This window comes from Rosa chinensis, chromosome 5 (assembly GCF_002994745.2).
Source record: "Rosa chinensis cultivar Old Blush chromosome 5, RchiOBHm-V2, whole genome shotgun sequence".
NCBI lineage: Eukaryota > Viridiplantae > Streptophyta > Magnoliopsida > Rosales > Rosaceae > Rosa > Rosa chinensis.
In genome coordinates, this window is record NC_037092.1 from 31,669,988 (window position 1) to 31,691,145 (window position 21,158).

The 21,158-nt window shown below is 41.7% G+C and overlaps 1 protein-coding gene and 1 pseudogene across 1 annotated transcript; one reads left to right on the top strand and one right to left on the bottom strand.

The window, feature by feature from the left end:
- The first annotated feature begins 3,402 nt into the window (after positions 1-3,402).
- LOC112203634 lies at positions 3,403-4,116 on the top strand. The gene has a single exon (XM_024344567.1). The coding sequence runs from the start codon at positions 3,403-3,405 to the stop codon at positions 4,114-4,116; it is 714 nt and encodes a 237-aa protein (XP_024200335.1).
- A 6,536-nt stretch (positions 4,117-10,652) lies between these two features.
- Positions 10,653-20,923, bottom strand: LOC112203635 (annotated as a pseudogene).
- Between the last annotated feature and the right edge of the window lie 235 nt (positions 20,924-21,158).

The following is a 21,158-nucleotide window of genomic DNA, read 5'->3' on the forward strand; positions in this document are numbered from 1 at the left end:
CAGGGCCGATCCTGACATTTTGGAGGTTTCAGGCAAATAATTAAAATGTGGCCTCACATAAAACAATCATATAATCGAACAAGTGTTATATATATATGTATATTAAACCCATACATTAATAGTAATTAAAAAAAAAAACAAGGCGTTCAATTCCAAAATAATTTTTCTCTTAGAAGTTGAAAAAATAAAAAAAACAAAATATATTTAATTACAAAAGAAACCAATGAAAAATAAAGGGCAAATACATTAGTATTCAATTCCAAAATATTCTTTCCATAGAAGCTGGAAAAAGAAGGGAAAAAAATGTTTAATTACAAAGAAACTAATTAAGAAAGGGAAAAGAAGACAAAAAGAAGGTCCACTATGTTTCAAACCTTGGTGCTGCAAACAGTAGCAAACTATGTTACCGCTGCACTAGCATGTCCACACAACAGATTATGGGGGAAAGAACAGTATATACTTATACAACGTATAGATGTAAAATTAAAAAGAAAATTGGCGGAGGCCCACAGGAAGAGTGGTGGCCTGAGGCAGCAGCCTTCGAGGCCGGCCTTGCCCTAATAACATCTAATAACCTTTTATTGCCCCCCAATAAATTTTTATTGCGCCCTAATAAAAATTATTGGGTTTTATTGGGGGTGATAAAAGTCTCTAGCGACCTCTCCGGTAACCTATAAGATCTCCGACTACTTCTTTGGGGACCTCCGACATCCTCCGGCTGGTGACCGGTGAATGGATTCGGGTGAATGGTGATCGGAGTCCCACAAAGTCTTTAATGACTTTTTAATTATTTGGAGGGCAAACTTGTCTTTTTATATTTAAATGGGGTAAGTGGGCATACAAATCTTTTAGTAGAGTAAATGGACATTTGTTGAGTCCAAATTTGGTAAATGGTCAAGAGCCCAATTTTTATTCTAGTGATATTTTCATTTTTTTTTTTTTAATAATGGGGTTTGGAACCCAATCAGGCTGGGAGGCTTATCCCCGCGCCTTTGTTGTTATTTAATAAATTTTGATACCCCGGGGGGGACGTACTACCTATACCCTGGGACATCTTAATAGCATTACAATTATTCTCATAGAGAACATCCTGCAAGAACACATGTGCCTCATCTAATGACAGATCAATAGAATGATTGAAACTAGTCAAGGACTGAAAAATCGATATTTCGGCGAAATTTTCGTTTTTTTGAGTTGGCGATATTATCTTCATATGCCACCATTATTTCGTGTGATATTTTCGAGATATTGTGATATTTATGAAAATTTTGGATATTTGGGCGAAACTCGCGAAATTTCCTCCTTTTTCTCGTGGCCCAACTTGAATTTCCTTAATTTTCTCGTGGCCCAACAGCCCAATTTGCCAAGTCAGACTGAAAATTTGGAGAAAAGAGGCCTGACAAGCTTGGGATTCGAACCTTGGTTGTGTAGGAGAATACAAAAAACGCAACCAATGTTGCTGGAAGAAGACTTCATCATTTACCAGTATCATTTTATATATATCCTTCTTCATTAATCTCCTCTATTTTTATAATCCTTTTTTCAATAATTTGTTTTATTATGTTACTAATCAGAATTATTATTTTAGTTACTTTGTATCCTAACAAACTATAATGATATGTATTATATTTTGTATTAAGATTATAAATAATCACTAAAGTTAAATTTCAATAAATGTATGTGACTCAATGTATATTTATTCACTTTAAATTATACTAATTTATTATGTAATAATATTTGCCTAATATATATATATATATATATATATATATATATATATATATATCTTTGAAATAGAGTAGATTATGGATCAACTAGACATATCCTAAAGTTTAATTTAATTTTTTAATGTTTTTCTCCAAGTTTCCATAGGTTTTGTCGAAATTTTATCGATATCGATATTTTCTGAATGGTCGATATTTCCTCAATCATCGATATTTTAGTCATTGAAACTAGTACAGTGAGCCAATCTATCTACTACACTATTTGCTTCACGAAAGGTATGTCGAATTCTAAAAAAATCAAACTCTTGCTTAAAGGCTTTACAATCTTCTAGAATACGACTAACCTCAGGGTTGCTCTCCCCTTATTGGTTCAACGCAGCCACCAAAATTGAAGAGTTGCTCTCCATCTCAATCAACTTCCAACCTTGTTGAATAGCTAATAGTATCCCTGCCCTACAAGCCTCTGCTTCACCATGCAAGGTCGAACCCATGTGGGGAATAAATCTAGACCATGCTGCTTTGAAAACACCCCTGTCATCCCTAGCCACCACCCCAATTCCACCGTTACCACTCTCACTTCGATATGCCCCGTCAATATTCAGTTTCAAATGTTGGTATGCACATACCTCTTAAGCACAAGTATCGGAAGCACAAGACTCGTATCGCCAATACACCACCGAGGTAAGCTCCCAGCTGGGGGTTCCGATACCCCTCGAGGCGATATCGGGATCCCAAGCGTCCCACACTGAAAGAAACGGAGCCAAGCTCCAACAAACCTCCTACATTAAGGCCATCTCCATCAACCTAAAGAGGTAACTGTTATACTATCACTTTCCATTATCATTATCTTATTTGATACTGACTTAGGCATCGGAGCGTCGAAGGCCGGCACACCCGGTCTTCCCTCTGACCTTCTTCTGTTTTGCAGATAAGTGAGATCGATAGCGATAGTAGCAGGCCAATACAACCCGTGTTCAGTTGGACCAAACTGCTCTCGTGACCACTGAAACATTTGGCACTAGAAGGACTCCCCTCGCCCTTGTTGGCAGGACAACACATCGATGACTATTAGCAATCCCGATACCAGTAGCGATGATCCGCATAGTGAGACAACGACCCCCGAGGTCTAGCGTACTCTCTAGTTTCAAAGCCTGAACACCGAGACTCGATCGGTCATGACTACCGATCCAACCACTGAGCTACAGATAGCAATGCACGACCTCATGGAGACACGTGCACAGGCCGAGGCCTAGCGCGCATCGGCCATGGCAGCCCGTAGGGAAGTCGAAAATATAACCAACCAGAATCAGACCCTACGAGAGGCACTCCAACTGCGGGTCGAGGACATCTTGGACAGGGCCCACCCGAAGGAAACCCCGATACCGACTATTGGCGGGGTCCCCACACCGGGATAGGTGCTCATCGCGGACCCCGCCACCAGCCTTGCTGGCACCCTCATGCCCCCGAACCCCACGTCGGGAAGTCCCGCTGGCCCCACGTATGGCAACACCAGCACAAACCCTCAGGTAGTCCACCTGAACTCCCTCATTTTTCCAGGCCAACTTGGCGCCGCACCAATCCCCCAGCTGACCGCCGACGCGGCAGGAACCTCGGATGCCAACACCGCTACTATTGCCAACATCCTTCACCCGATCCCAATACTCGACTATCACTCCAAATGAGTGAGGCCATCGCCTCCTTACAGGCACGAGTGGAAAGCGCCGAAAGCAGAGCCGGCTGGCAGCTGATCACAGCTGGTTCCCAGGGAAAGATAAGACCTATCACCGCCCGCATACAGGCCGAGAAGCGCTCACCAGAGGCCAAGCCCCTCAAGATCGAAAAGTATAATGGGACCCAAGACCCATACCACCATTTAGAAATCTTCCAATCCATACTCCACGGAACTCGACACACCGACGCCATGGCCTGCCATGAGTTCGAGGAAACTTTGATGGACGAAGCCTTGCACTGGTTCCTCAACCTACCCACCAACTCCATTGACAGTTTTCAAGAACTGGGAGACAACTTCCTGCAACGATTCATCCTGTGCGGCGGTGGGTATCGCACTACACCTGACCTATTTCGGCTCAATCAACGACCAAACGAGCGATTACGAGACTTTGTTCGCCGATGGCAGAAGCAGGCCACTCAATGCCGCTCCCTCAACCCGGCCCTAGCGGCATCGACATTCAAGCAAGAACTCCAGCTTGGATACTTCTTGCTGCAGATCAGCACCAATCCCCCTGCAACAAATGATGACCTCCTTGATGTCGCTACCGCTTTTGCTCAGGCCGAGTACGATACCTTTGGTCGCGACACCAACGCCAATGCACACCTGGTCACCATACCTCAAGTGAACAACCCCGATATTAGGAACAAATATACCAACTGAGACAAACCTGCCCAATAGAGCGACAGGGCCCCACGAGAGCGACAAGGCTATAGAGATAGGAGGGACAAGCAATACGGTAAGAGCCCCGAGAAGCCAAAATACAACTCCAGCAGTCGACATCGCGATGCACCATACAGCGGCACCCTACACAGGGATGACCGGCGATTCGCGGCACCCCGATACGAGATTTATACCACCCTTACCGCTTCTTATGAGGATATCTAGAATAACCACAAGGACATCATCCCACGCCCACCACGGTGTAAACCTGGCCAAGCGAAACAACGAGATAACGGTAAATACTGCACAAATCATGTGGAATCCTGCCACCCCACCAATATCTGTTGGGCACTGAAAAATGCCATAGAGCACCTCATTCAAAGCGGCCAGCTCTCGCAATATCGTACTCCCACCACTGGCACTAATGCCATCGAAGTCTACGACCAGATCTTAACGATACACGGCGGCGCCCCACGAAAACGCGAGACCCACCACTCACAGAAGCGACAGTGCCCCTAGGGCCAGGAAATATTGGGACTCACCCATGGATGCCACACCCCCCAGATCGAATGGAATTCGATAACCTTCAATCGCGACGAGGACACCATCTAGAAGCACCACAACGACCCACTTCTAATCACCATGGTCATCGACCACTATCAGTGCCACAAGGTCTTGGTCGATAGCGGCTCAGCGGTCAGCGTCATGTTCGACAGCTGCTATGAAGGCCTCAATCGAGATAGGAAGAAACTCACCCCAAACCATGAACCCTTAATCTGTTTTGCAGAAGAAATTACACAACCCTTGGGATCTGATAATTTTCAGAACACACTGGGCAGCGGCAACACTATCACCACCATGACGGCACACTTCATCATCGTCGACTGCCCCTCCTCCTACAACGTCATCCTGGGACGCGACGCCATATGGGGACTCTAATGCTTTGTGGTAGGGAACATGCTAATGATGAAGATACCTACCCGGGGCGGCATCCTCACCGTCAGAGGCGATCAAGAGCTCGCGAGACAATGCAACTCCTTGACTGTCGGAAGGGGACACGGCAGGCGAGAGGTACTTCTAACCTCAGACCTACCCTCCCCATTGGACAAGCCCGATGATCCAAGGGAAGATCCTGAAACCCCAGATGATCGCGATACATGCAGTAAAAAGAATGACGATAAGCGCAAACTCAAGCAGCCGAGACCATATGCTTTGGAAGACCTGATATCGGTCTCCATTTCCGATGCATACCTAGAAAGAAAAGTTAAGATCGGGTCCAAAACAGACCCACAGTTCCAAAAGGAGCTCATCGCCTTCCTCAAAACCCAACAAGAAGTGTTCGCATGGTCGTACGCCGATATGCCAGGAATCTCGTCAGAACTGTTGACCCACAAACTCACCATCTCACCAAACGTTCCCCCAATTTGTCAAAAATGAAGGGCCTTCATGGAAGAAAAATACAAAGCGATCCGGGCCGAAGTCAAGAAACTCCAAGACATTGGGTTTGTACGGGAAGTCTCCTACCCGACATGGCTCTCCAATGTTGTAATGGTAAAGAAGCCCAACGGAAAATGGAGCATGTGTGTCGATTACAACAACTTGAACAAGGCTTGCCTAAGGACAATTTTCCCCTCCCGCGAATCGATTAGCTGGTTGACTCCACCGCAGGCCATAAGCTCCTCAGTTTTATGGACGCCTTCTCGGGCTACAACCAAATCGCCATGGAGCCCTCCGATCAAGAGCACACATCTTTCACCACAGATAAAGGCTTGTATTATTACAAGGTAATGTCGTTTGGTCTAAAAAACGCCCAGGCCACGTACCAGAAACTAGTTAACGCCATGTTCGCAGATCATATCGGTAAGATCATGGAGGTATATGTGGACGAAATGCTAGTCAAAAGCGCTACCATTGAAGATCACATTAAAAACCTGGGCATCGTCTTCGACATATTACTCCAATATGGCATACGACTCAACCCTGACAAGTGCGTGTTTGGAGTACTGGGAGGCAAGTTCCTGGGTTTTGTAGTCAGCAAGAGGGGTATGGAGGCCAACCCCGAGAAGGTACAGGCAATCCTCGATATGGCACCACCAAAAACCAAGAATGAGGTCCAGTCCCTCACCGGGAAGGTTGTTGCTCTAGCCCAATTCATATCACACTTAACCGACAAGTGCGCCCCATTCTTCAAGCTCCTCAAAACTCACCATACCGAGATGATCAATTGGGGACCCGAACACGACAAGGCTTTCCAGGGCCTCCGAGACTATCTGGCGTCAGTACCCACCCTTTCGAAACCTATCCTAGGAGAAGTCCTGTACATCTAACTCGCCATATCAGTCACCGCGATCAGCGCCGCCCTGGTCAGGCGAGAAGATATCAATGAGCTGCCAGTCTATTACACCGGCAAAGGGTTCAACGATGCCGAGTCTAGGTACTCCGATATCGAGAAATTCGCCCTCGCACTCCTCACGGCTGCTCGGCAATTACGGCAATATTTCCAAGGGCACACAATACATGTCCTGACCAACCAACCCCTGAAACAAGTTCTCCAGAAACCGGAATCTTCAGGAAGACTGGTAAAATGGTCCATCGAACTCGGCGAGTTCAACATTCATTACACGCCACTTACGGCTATTAAAGGGCAAGCCACTGCCGACTTCATACCCTTAGAAGATGCCGCGCCCTCAGACGAGATTGTCTGGGAACCCCATGCCACGCCCACATGGACGGATCCTCCAACAGTAAGCTCAGTGGTGCCGGGGTGGTCTTAACTGACCCAGAAGGGAACACATACGAATATGCTCTATAATTCAGGTTCAAATCCTCAAACAATGCAGCCGAGTACAAAGCACTGATCGCTGGCATCCAGCTGGCCAAGGAATTAGGCGTCACGAGACTGACAATCTTTAGTGATTCCCAACTCGTCGTCAACCAGGTCGGCGGCTATTTCCAAGCCAAGGAGCCGCATCTATCCCACTACCAAACTCTCGCCAAGACCTTACTCCAGCGATGCCTCACCTACCATATAATTGCCCTGATCCCTCGGGCACAGAACGGCAAGGCAGACGCCGTCGCGAGGTTGGCGACATCACCCCCAGACACCGATATGGGAAATCTCAAGTTGGAAATTCTAGACAAACCAAGCTTCGATAAGCCATTCTCGAAGATATTCCTGACCGAGAGCGAGTGTCCACCTTCATGGATGTACCCATTTATCGACTACCTCTCTAAGGGTATCGAGCCAAACTACTCTCATGACCACTGAAACATCAGATCACCCCTCGGTAGAAATTCTTATATTTTCACTGCCAAACGATGCCCCTGCTTAGGCTCCTTCTAGTGGTATTTTCATAAATATGTTGATTTTTGATATCTAAAATTTAAGACAATTTTTAATTTAATAATCTTATGAGAAAAAAGAAAGTTAATGAAACATTCAAAAAAATGACCCTATATGTTATTGACCCTATTTTTATTCTAAGAGTTACCTAAACCCTATAATTTTCTTTAACAAAGTTTTCTTGGTTCCAACAACTTTTCTCAACCGGTGAATCTTCACCAAAGTCCCTTTTTTAGAGAGAGAAGGTCTCGTCTCTCTCTAGAAAGTAGAAAACCTCAAACAGTAACCCTTCATCCCCCCTCCCTCTGAGCTTAGATCTAGATCAGCTCCGGCGAGATCTAGATTAAAGGCTTTGTGAGGGAGGGTGGTTTCCTTGTCCGGGCACATGTCCCAGTTGTGTTTCCTTCTTTTTTTAGTTTTAGTTCACCCAATCTAAACCTTGCTTTCTCTAATCCTAATCACCAGATCTTAGACCCTCCTCCATCCCCCCATCCTCCTCCACCATCGAAGCTTCCTCGTGGATAACCGATTGCTTGTTCCTCCCTTCCTTTCCTTGGGTGGTTGTCTAGTTTACCGATCTATTTGGTAGTTGTCACAAGCAACCACATGGTTCAAGCCCCGTGACAGGCGTGAGGCTGGGATCTCCTTCATGGGAACCCAAACCTCTTCAGACCGGAGAAAAAGAAATGGATATGGCATATGGAAATCCATTGATTGGCGTCGGCGAAACATCTCCACCCCACTCTGTTGGTGGTTCTCTGATCTGGCTGAGAAAGATGAAGATTGTAGTTTTTAGCCTGCGCTTTGTCTCCCCTTTGTGGGATCTTGTTCATGTTTTAGGCTTATGTTGTTTGCCCTTTTGGGCTTAGTGTCTTCGGCCCTTTTGGGCTGTGTGTATGATGCTAAGCTTGTTTCCTTTAATTAAGGGTCCTTGACCCAATGCCCAAATTTGGGTCAAGATACTCCCACTTAACCCAGTAAAAAAATTTTATTCTCATTCACCCATTTAGAGACAAAAAGTTGATTTTAGGCTCCGATTAATTAAAGAATTACACACTGCCATTCGCTCTCTCTTTTCTTACTCCCAGATCTCTCTCTCCTCTTTCTCAGCAACGGTGTGTCTCTTCTTCAAGCGATGCCGACAAGGTCCAAACCCTGACATCGACGACCTTGACCTCTTCATCTTAATCCTCTGATCTTCGCCCTGCATTTGACGTCTGAGACGCTGACCTCTGCGCCTTCTATGATGGATTTATCTAGCTCCGGCGAGTTCTGTAACAATGACATTGATGCGTCGGTGGGTTCCTTGGTTTGCGTCCACCGCCTAAACGGGTAGCCTAATCTAAAGTTTACTACTATTCTTAGGTAAAATTCACTTTATGATGGTATTTTCTGGTGATCTGTTATTGTTAATTGTTCCTTGCTTGTTAGATTTGAGCAATTTAAGTCGAATTGCATGGTTGTCATGGTGCAGACAAATTCAGATGGGTGTAGAGGCTGCAGGTTATGAGATGCCTACACTTGTCCAGATGCAAGCAATTCCGGCTGGTTTGGGTGGCAATGCTATTAATGCGTAGGTCCACCAGATTGGTAGGCATCTAAATTGGGAGAAGAGGATAGAGCAATTGTGTTTGTATGTCAAGAGAATAAGAACTTGTTTCCAAAATTAATTGAAATTTTAAGATTTTCTGTGCAGCTATACCTAGGTAGCTTGTTAGATCATGGTATACGACATGCCCATAGTCCATTGGCCGAGGCAAGAAGAAAAGAAAGTATGATTAAACGAGTAATGAACTAATGGGGTAATAGTCGTCTATTTGTTCTGTAGCTCAATGTTTATACTTTAGTCTCTTCCCATATATTTTCCTCTTTCATCAGTGCCTAGAGGTTTATTGCCCTTCTATTGGATGGCAATAGACGGCTATTGGAGGGCAATAGACGTTTTGAATTGATGTAATCTCCTTTTTCTTTTTTTTCCTATAATCAAAGTTTTATTTGTCTAAATTTAAGAAGATTAGTTCCCATTCTAGCAACTGGAAACTGAAAGTCCTACCTATTGGGGGGCAATAGACGTCTATTAGGGGGCAATAGACGTCTATTAGGGAGCAATACATGGTTGATAGTCGTCTATTGGGGGGTAATACATGACTGATAGTCGTCTATTGAGGGGCAATAGACGTCTATTAGGGGGCAATAGATGTCTATTGGGTGCAAAAAAACTTTCCGATGAGATTTTCAGCAAATTCCGGTGGGTGGCAGCCGGTGAATCCGGCGACAGTTGACAGGATTCCGGTGGCCGGTGACGGGGCTTCGGCCAAGTCTCCCATGATTTTTCTCTCTCTCTCTCTCCCTTTCTAAGTAACAAAAAGGGTGAGGGTAAAATGGTATTAAAAAAATTAAAAAACAAAAAAAAAATCTTAATAAGGTATTAGGGAAGACATCCTTAGAGTGTTTTGGGTAAGAGTGAATTAAAAAAACTTAATGGGGTAAGTGGGAAAAAAATCTCTAAAAATGAGGTAAATAAACAAAAATGCATTTTACATTTTGATCTTAAAAAAAAAAAACTTATCTCAACCGCCCCGGTACCCCACACAACTTTTTCCTTGGTTCTTTTCTTAATAAGCTGCAACCAAGTCTCCCTCGAGTCTTTTTCCTCTTCATTTCTCCCATAAACCCTCTTCTTTTCTAGGCTTCTCCCTCAACCAACGCGTTTGGGTCTAGACTATGGCCATATGAATTTCCAAAATCAGTATAATACCACAATGGAGGGAGGAAGATCTAAACTTTGGCTTTCATAGTTAGATTTTTATTTTATTTCAAGATTTAACTTCAAATTTGATTTAGTTTTTCACCACACAGGTCTTCCATATATAGTTACCAATTATACGTATACTGGTATAGAGTCCTGCATATGAGTTGTAAGTAGCTTCTGATTTGTACATTTGCAATTACCTCCTTGGATAACTCAACCTGTTACTTTTATTTTTTATTTTATAAATAAACTACTTGTTAATCTAAATAAAAACTGAATACAAAATCGATCTCAATTAACTGAAGACGAAATAGGACAGGCACATATTCACGCTCTGTTATACTTAATAATCTACAGCAACTGCAAGTACAAAATAAAAACACCACCAAGTGGATTTATTTACACAAAACTAAAATGAAGCAGAAAAATTACCACACTTGCACCATGCCAGCAGCTCTTCCTGAAAGGATGTCGATATTTAAGAGTCTGTTGTAGAAGATGTAGTGAACTGTGAGGAATAACCATTGGCAGAAGGCTTGCTTTGACCTCTATTTGAACCAGTATTATTGTCGGAAAACTTGGAGAACGATACTGCAAAAGCAGAATAGGTCGCCACAGGGAATTTCGATGGAAGAATTGGCACCGGAACTTCGAAGTTAAGTACTTGAATCGCTTGTTGTATCGAAGGCCTCATCACGCAGTCTAGGTGAGCACACCACAACCCAACAATGATTAAACGCTCTACTTGTTTCTCATCAAAATCACCGCAGAGTTTTGGATCGGCTGCTTCAATGACTCTCCCTTCTCCATAAAGCTTCCAAACCCATTCTACAATATTGATTTGATCTCTTTCCATATTGACAACAATCGGTTTTCTCCCACATGCTATCTCCAAAGCAACGATTCCAAAACTATAGACATCTGTTTCCTTACTAGCTTTTCTAGTAGTACCACATTCAGGAGCCATGTAGCCCATTGTTCCAGCCAAAACCGTTGATTGTGATTGTTTGCCATGATCCACAAGCCGAGCTAACCCAAAATCCCCAAGTTTTGCGTTGAAATTAGAATCTAACATGATATTGCTAGATTTGGCTCCGGCTCCTCTAAAGTAAGAAGGCTGTGAATTGACTTCAAGTTCATAAAATCCAGATGTTCCACATGATCTAAGGGTTTTAACAATCGACACATCACTCTACCACAAATTTTTGATATTTTAGTCTAAACAACTGTAACTTGCGGTTAACTCCGATAATAACATCAACAAAAAACTAAAAAAAATTGGGATTTTTGACGTGATCGTCTCTTATGCTTCAATTTTTTTTTTTTTTAATGATATATACACTGCTGTGTTTGCTCCTTCTCTGTGCTTCCATGCTAATCCATGGTCGAAGGGAAGTATGCAAAAAAAAAAAAAAACAGTGTTGTCAATCTGTTATTGTTCATGATGCGCTGCCCTCCTTCTGTGGTTGGTTTGTCCCAATTCTAGAATTGCTTAGGTTCCATATAGCCAAAGTATAAACATTCAAGCTTAAAACTTGTGGAGCATTGAGAATTTCTATTGGAGGAATTGATATAAATATATGGTCATGGAATTACGTACTCAACTAATACTTATCGATCGATTTGAGGCTTTCCCAAATTGGTATTGCTTCTTGTTGCATTTCCCAACTAACACAAAATAACTATTGCAAGAAGCCACTTCGATCCATGGTTATATTTCGATTTCCAGATTCTTTGTACTTATATAAAAAAAAAATTAATAGCCGATGATCTAATAGCCTTCCAAAACGAATTTATATATGTGCAACCAGTTTGTGAAACACCTACAGTAAACAGAATTGTGGTGTTGAATACTTCTGTATATTACTCAAACAAGATTACAAGGCATATATATACAACTACAGTTATTTTAATATCCTCACACCTAGGAGCTATTCTAGGTAAGCAAAACAAAGATAATAACTACAGAAGATTACAAAAGATTATCTACTCAATACAAGATAATTACATAATCAGTTGGGATCCTTTCCTTCAATACTCCCCCTTAAGTTAGGAGTGTAGATGTTGATCACTTGTAACTTGCGTAGCAACACAGTGAACTGATTCGAACTGAGGGGCTTGGTGAAGATATCCACCGGTTGCTCCTTCGTCTTGACATGCATTGTTCGAACCAATCCCCTTTGCAGCTTCTCTCGTACAACATGGCAATCGATCTCAATGTGTTTGGTCATTTCATGAAACACGGGATTAGATGCTATGTGTATGGCTGCCTTGTTGTCACAAAACAACGTGACCGGTTGCACCTGTTTAACATTCAGAACATTCAAGAGATATAACAACCAAGTAACCTCACAACAAGTGGTGGCCATAGACCGATACTCGGCTTCCGCACTCGAACGCGAAACCGTTGTTTGCTTCTTAGTCTTCCATGAAATGGGAGTATCTCCAAGAAAGATGCAATAGCCTGTTGTCGACCTCCTTGTGTCCTTACAACGCGCCCAATCCGCATCGCAATATGCCTTTAATTCCAATGGTCCTGTAGAAGGTAGAAAAATCCCCTGATCTGGGGTTTGCTTGAGATATCACAGCACTTTGTATGCTGCGTCCAAATGAGGCTGTCTTGGTTTGTCCATGAACTGACTGAGAATATGGACTGCGTACACAAGATCTGGCCGTGTGATGGTTAGATAAATGAGGCGTCCAACAAGCCTCCTGTACTGAGATGCATCTTCTATCAATTTCCCTTCTGCCTTCCTGAGAACGGTATTCTGATCAACTGGAAACTTTAAGGGTTTCGATCCAAGAAAGACTATGTCTTCAAGTATCTCCAGTGCATATTTTCTTTGACTCAACATAATGCCTCGTTTAGACCTTGCTACTTCCAAACCGAGGAAGTACTTCAACTGCCCCATATCTTTTAACTTAAAACGACTTGATAAAAAATTCTTGGTTCTGGTGATGTCATCTAGACTATTGCCTGCTAGAATCACATCATCTACATAAACCAACAAAGCTGTAAAGATACCTTCATGGTTTCGGACGAACAAAGAATAGTCAGACCATGATTGGCGAAGACCATCGGACTTGAGGGCTGAGAAGAGCTTCAAGAACCATTGTCTGGAGGCTTGCTTCAAGCCATATAACGACTTGTGTAATTTACAGACTCTGTACTCCCCCTTTCGTTCGAAACCAGGTGGAAGTTGCATGTACACATCTTCATGAAGGTCCTCATTAAGAAAGGCATTGTTCACATCTAATTGGTGGAAATGCCAATTCTATTGAGCTGCAGGGCTGAGTAATAACCGGACTGTGGTGAGTTTGGCAACCGGGGAAAATGTTTTCCGATAATCAAGACCTTCGACTTGGTTGTATCCTTTTGCAACTAACCGCGCTTTATACCGTTCAATGGTGCCATCAGGATTATACTTGATCTTGTACACCCATTTACAGCCAATTGGTTGTTTGTGGGCTGGAGGAGGAACTAGACTCCATGTATGATTGGCTTGTAGCGCTTGAATCTCAAGTTGCATAGCTTCTCTCCATTTAGGATCTTTAACTGCCAGAGAAAAGGAAGTGGGTTCTCTTTGCAGAGAAAGATTAGTAGCAACGGTTTTGTGAGAAGAAGAAAGGTTGGCATAAGAAAGAACCTGAGAGATACTATGAGCCGTACTAGGAGAGTGAACCTCATCTGAAGAAGATGACGGAGCGGGTCGTGAGGGAAGGGTCGCTTCAATGTGGAAGTCCTGCAATGCAATGGGGATTTTGGTGCCACGAGTGGACTTGCGGAGATGTGTTGTAGCTAAATTTGGAGGAGACAGTGAGGAATGTTGTTCCGAGAGAATGGGAGAAGCATAATCTGTGGCGATGGTAGAAGGAGAAGAGAGGAGATCAGTTGCAGCGGAAGTTTGGGAATTTGGAGAAAGAGAATTATGTTAGGCAAAACTGGGAGAACTTAGAGGAGAAACTGACGTCAGAGACTCTTGTGTGGGATTTGAAGGAGAGATTGGAGGAGTTGGAGAGATTGTAGGAGGTGGAGTGTGAAAAACATCATAATGAGGGGAATAAGTCAAAGAAGGAAAAAAATTATTTTGAGGTGAAGAAGAAATAGAATTTGTTTGGAAAGGAAACTCTTGTTCAACGAAGACCACATCCCTTGAAACTAGGGATTGCTTGGTTGTCAAATCATACACCTTGTATCCTTTTTTCCCATTTGGATAGCCAACAAAAACACATTTAGTTGACCTTGGATCAAATTTGGAAGGACGTGTAGGATGGGTGGGCACAAAACATTTACAGCCAAAAACTTTTAAATGAGAATAATTAGGCTCCTTGTTAAAAAGCTTTTCAAATGGTGTCTTACCTTGAATATTTGGAGTTGGTGTCCTATTGATCAAGTAAGTCGCAGTGAGGATTGCATCCCCCCAAAAAGATTTTGGCAAATGTGCTTGGAAAAGAAGAGCCCTAGCAACGTTTAACAGATGTCGATGTTTGCGCTCAGCCACACCATTTTGTTGAGGTGTGTTGATGCAACTAGTTTGGTGAATGATCCCCTTAGAAGAATAAAAATCAGGGATGTTGAATTCGGGACCTTTATCACTTCTAACAGGGCCGATCCTGAGACTCTAACAGCCTGAGGCGAAGAATGTGGCCCTTCATGTGCGTGTGTGTGTGTGCGCGCGTGTGTATATATCACCAAAATGCAGTACAAAATTTTGTGTAGAATTAATAACAAAACAAAAATATATGAATGTTGATTCGTATATAAATTTCTGAAATACAAAAAGTAGTTAAAATAATTAATATATAGGCTAGGATTTTTGGTCAAAATCTTTATATGGAGAAGGAAATGAATTAATTATTTATATGAAAAAGGAAAAGGAAATGAATTAATTGTTTGTTTTCATATGAAAAAGGATTAGAAAAAAAAAATCAGTTTTCATAAGGAAAAGATTTTTATATGGAGAAAGAAATGAATTATTGATATGAAAAAGGAAAAGACAATTATTAATTGTCTGTTTTTATATGGAAAAGGTCAAAAAAAAAAGTGAAAGGAGAATACGCCTACGAGGTTTGAATCTTGGTTGGTTCAGAAAGAGACACAAAGCTTGCTGCTGGAGCAACAAATCAATTTGTGTCCATGATAGCAAAGAAAATATATATACTATATATAACATATATACATAATTAAATTTCTCCGAGGCCCCCGGAAACCGGTGGCCTGAGATGGCTGCCTCAGGCAGCAGCCCTCAGGGCCGGCTCTGACTTCTAACGACCTTAACAATTTTACCAAACTGAGTTTCAGCTAGATGGATGAGCAAAGTGCGTGCTTCTAATTTTTGTGCCATCAAACACACCCAAGTGCTACGTGAATGATCATCAACAATTGTCAAAAAATATTTTGCACCCGAATAAGTTGGAACACGATGACCACCCCAAATATCAACATGAATTAAATCAAAACAAGATGCACTACGATTGACACTCAAAGGAAAGGGTTGCCTAGTAAGTTTGGCTAAAGGACAAAAAGAACAAGAGTTTGAATCACAAGCTTTATTTGTAAGAAAACAAAATAATGATGAAACTTTATTCGAAGGATGGCCAAGTCGTTGGTGCCACAAGGCATCCGAGCTCACATGAACCACATTGCATGTTCCTTCCCGTTGCAGATTGAGGTGGTAGAGTCCCTCCTTCTCAGTTCCCGTCCCAATCATCCTCCCCGATCGTAGGTCCTGTATGAAACAGAGGTGTTTGAGAGAAATGGTAATATAGAAAGAGTCGAATGCTAGCTTGCTTACTAAAATCAGATTAAGATAAAATAGCGAAACACAAAGAACGTTATGAAGAACAAAATGGGGAGAGAAAACAACGGTGCCAATATGATTGACATGCGTTGTGGTTCCATCAGGGAGTTTAACTTTTCGATTAGGTACTGATTTAAATGAGGTAAGCAAACTAAGACTGCAAACAATATGATAGCTAGCCCCACTATCTAGGATCCAAATTGGCTCTTTAATGTTTTGTGCAAGATGGTAGATTTTACTTGAAAGTTCCTCATAGATTGAGATGTTACCAACCAAATTGGCAGATGCAGGCTTTGTTTGAGTTATGAGTTGGCTGAGGAGACGTTGACACTCCTCTTTTGTGAATGGAAAATTGACAGAAGCAGCTTCCTTGTCATCCTTCTGTGCCTCAACATGATTTGCCTTGGATCGAATTTGTCCACCTTCAGCAGCAACATTATCATTCTTCCTTCTGCGACAGTATGCATATGTGTGCCCTTTGCCCTCGCAGTATGTGCACTTCAAATGTGCCCTGCAATACCGCACAGTGTGATTATCCATCCCACACTTCTCACAAAATCTTGATGTTCCCGCACTAGGATTGAAGTTGCGGTTCTCTCCTTCTTTAGGATTGTAGGCTCTGTTCACTCGCTTGACTGCAAAGGCAGAAGATTCTGATGGAAGTGTGGATTTGTTAGCGGCAGTTTCAGCCTACTTTTCTTGGCGTAACACCATTGCATAAGCTTTGTTAAGATTGGGAAGAGGATCCATTCCTATTATGGTGCTTCGGGTTTGTGCGAAACTCTCATTTAGCCCCATAAGAAATTTCATGGTCTTTTGAGTTTCAGTGAAAGTCTTGACCTCCATTGCAGCCTCACAGGTACAAGGAGGAAAGGAACAAAGATCGTCCTTTTCATCCCAAAGACCTTTGAGTCTTGTGTAAAATGAATTGACTGAGCTTGATCCTTGTTCACATCCATGTATAGCATTCTCTATATTGAACAACAAAACTGTATTAGTCTGAGAGAATCTCTCTTGCAATTCTAGCCACATACCTCGAGCATCCTTGCGGTGAACAACACTACTTTGATTCTCCTTTGACATGGCTGCCAGAAGCCAAGTTTTGACTAGAGTGTGACATCGATCCCATTGGTTTTGTTCATCGGCGTTGTGCGCCGGTCATTTCAGGGTTCCATCAATAAAACCCTTCTTGTTTTTGATAGTGAGCGCCATGTTCATTGATTTTGCCCACGTTGTGTAGTTATCTTCCATCAACGGTTGTGAGACAAAAACTGCCCCTGGTTGATCCGAATGATAGAGAAAGAGTGGGTGATTGGAATTCTCCCATGAATCTGCGGTCCTGGAAGTGTTCGAACCCTTGTCTTGTTTGATGATTGAACTATCTTCATCACCGGCCATGAGGTAATGGTTGTATTATGTTCTAAGGTCTCAAGAGCGGTGCTCTGATACCATAAACATAATTGTGGTGTTGAATACTTCTGTATATTACTCAAACAAGATTACAAGGCATATATATACAACTACTGTTATTCTGATATCCTCACATCTAGGAGCTATTCTAGGTAAGCAAAACAAAGATAATAACTACAGAAGATTACAAAAGATTATCTACTCAATACAAGATAATTACAGAATCAGTTGGGATCCTTTCCTTCAATATACAGTGATTTTCAGAGACTTGAATGGAAAACAAAGATAGCATCACCCTTTTGTTTTTGTCTTCAACCATGAATGAGTATCCATGGAGGCAGAGAGAGCTAGAAATCAGGAGTACAGGAGAGATAAGATCACGTCAAATCCCTAAATTTTTTTTTTTTTAGGTTAACGGCAAGTTATTGAAGTTAACAGTGTTTATTCTAAAATCTAAAAAAATGGTAGTAAGTGATGTGTCGACTGTTAAGACCCTTAGATTATGTGGACTGTCTAGATTTTATGAACTTGAAGTAACTTTATAGCGTTCTCACTTTAGAGGGGCTGGATCCCTAGATTTGATGTCCCTGTGCGAAATGCATTTTTGCCATCCTTCATGTAGATAATACAACCCCGATGCCAAGCCTTGAGCTATTTTGTACTTGGCCTCCCAAGTTAACAAATTTCTTTGTTTGAACAAATGTGAATCTAAACTGCAGTTGGGCATGAACTCGTAAACAAGCAGGAGCTAGTTCTTTTTTTGTGTGGCACCAACCAATGAGTTGCACCAGATTCTGATACCTAAGTCAGCTTATGATCCTTACTTCTGTTGCATACTCCTTCACTCCTTGTTTAGATCCTTTGGATATCCTCTTCACAGCTACATATGAGTTCAAGTCCTTTATAAATCCCTTATAAACCCCACCAAATCCTCCTTGGCCAAGCTTTTCTTCCTCTTGAAAGTTACCAGTTGCCCGGACTAAATCGCCGTACAAAAACTTTCTGGGACCGGTCCCTTGTTCAAATTCATCGTCAGTGGCATCACCAACGATAGGATCTTCATCACTGTCCTTCGTTTCTTTCTTCTTCCAAAAGATAAAGCAGACCAAAGCCAACCCACCAACTAGAATAATACTTGCACCAACCCCCAACCCAACAACTAGTCCTTTATTACCGGAGTTGGGATTAGAACTAGCCATAGGGCTAGGCGCAGGAGCAGAAAGTACACTTACCGAAATGTTGTCCCTGGCATTCTCATCATCCAGAGCAGTTGAAGTAAAACTCCACGAGACGATCCTAAATAGAGCAGAAGCGTTAACTGTTGAAGCCAAGAACCCAACAATAACCTGATCGGGTAAGACATCCTTCAGATCAACTGTGTAAGTAATATAGCTCATCTCTTTCGCACCATTCATCACAAAAGTTGTGAAGGCAACGCTAAGATTTTTTGTGCTAGAATTATAACTGATCCGGACATCATTGTTCTGTCCATCGATAATACTACCATTCCAAGGTGTTGTAGTCAATTACATGACAGAGTTGACATCGATACCCACATGATCTTCGGATGGGTCGGCAACGGTTTCATTTGTGTTGGGGATGGCTTCGTAGTTCCTGTAGATATCAAATTCCACAGCCACAAATGGGTTTTTTTGTTGCATTTTGTCAGAGCAGGAAGGGTTGCTTGTAGGTAGCTCGACTAGTTCCACCCTTTAGCTGGTCTTTTGCGTTTCTGGTGAGGTAGAGAAATTCGTTGTCAATATAAGTGCTTCCATTTCGAGTTATATTGACAATATTTTCTGGCTTAAAGCTCAGAAAATTAAAGCTTAATGGAGTTGCAGAAGGACAGAAGAGAAAGATCAAAAGATACAGTCTTGGTGCAAGAAGGAATCGAAGTTTTCCTGACCAGATTGATCTCATGTCACCGGAGTCATTGACAACCATTTCGAGGAGAGTTAGACAGCTAAGCCGTTTTGGATCGCAGACTAAATATTATTAGTGCTTAAGAAAGTAGGAGTAGTCATTGCTTTCGAATCATTGCCCATACTTCTCTCACGCTTTTGAAGACTTGGACAAGAGAGTGTCTGCTGACCACAGTTCTGCTATCCACATGAGGCCTTCTACAACCTTTGCACTAAAAATAGCCCATGGGCTAAATTTTATTTCTGATTTCTTTACTATTTATTAATGTGACATTAACCGTCTTCAACCCGTCAAGGCTAAATTACAGCCCTAAAATATATTTTAAAATTTTGAATATGTTATATATATATATATATATATATATTTTTTTTTTTTATCAGATTCTTACTTATAGTAATTGAAAGGGTGGTTCTAGTTGGACATTTAAATTTGATATTTGAACCTTCAATTTTTTTTTTCAGTTTTTAATACTCTTTGTCATGTCATATGAAAAGAAAAATAAGGATAATGAGAGAAAAAAGAAAAAAAAAACTCTTCGTACATCCCACAAATATAACATTCAATTAATTTTTTTTTCCTGAATTTCCTTATATTGCCTATATAGTTTTATAATATATCTAAAACAATTAGGTAAAAATAATAATTTCTATATATAGCCCATCATTTAATACAAAAGTAAATTCAAAGCAATCTGATTTGAAATTTCCCTAACTAAATTAATTGAATATTATGATATAGTTATTACTCGATCTTCCAACCCAAAACCCGTGGAATCCTTCTTCTAGCAAATCCAAAGGGATTCCAGGAACATATCAAGATTGAGAACTAACCTTTGATTAATTTTGGTGGAGGAGAGACCTACTCATAAGATAGCAATATCATTTGATTTTGATTCATTCTTCTTCTCGTGGTTGAAGATAGATATAAAAATTAGAGTAACAGATTATTGTATCTCATCTTTAAGTGTGTTTTGGTAAAAATAAGGAGGTCTACTTAGATTTTCAAGTATTCTAAAAAGTAAATTAGAGGTGTACTAAGTATGGGAGGTCCAAATAGCAAATTTGGAGGTCTAACTAGAACCACTCTAATTGAAATCATTTTTATGATAAAAAATATTTTTCCGGTTGTACTTTTTCCAAGAGCAAAGCCGTCATCTGAGCTGTTGAGTTCAGACCCATCTGGTGCTAAGAAGAAGGCTAGTCCATCAACGGCACCCCACGTTAAACTGGCATCATCTGGCGCATAAATGGAGAATGTAAAAGTTGTGGTGAAATCGGCGAGTTTTCTGGTTGCATTTTGTCGGAGCTGGAAGGGTTGCTTGTAGGTAGCTCGACCAGTTCCACCCTTTGGCTGGTCTTTTGCGCTTCTAGTGAGGTAGAGAAATTCGCTGTCAATATAAGCGCTTCCATTTCGAGTAATATTGACAATATCTTCTGGCTTAAAGCTCAAGATATTAAAGCTTAATGGAGTTGCAGAAGGACAGAAGAGAAAGATCAAAAGATACAATCTTGGTGCAAGAAGGAATCGAAATTTTCCTGACCAGATTGATCTGATGTCACCGGAGTGATTGACAACCATTTTGAGGAGAGTTAGATAGCTAAGCCGTTTTAGATCGTAGACTAAATATTATTGGTGCTTAAGAAAGTAGGAGTAGCCATTGCTTTCGAATTATTGCCCATACTTCTCTCATGCTTTTGAAGACTTGGAAAAGAGAGTGTCTGCTGACCACAGTTTTGCTATCCACATGGGGCGCTCTCCAACTTTTTGGGCTAAAAATAACCCATGGGCTAAATTTTATTTATGATTTCTTTAC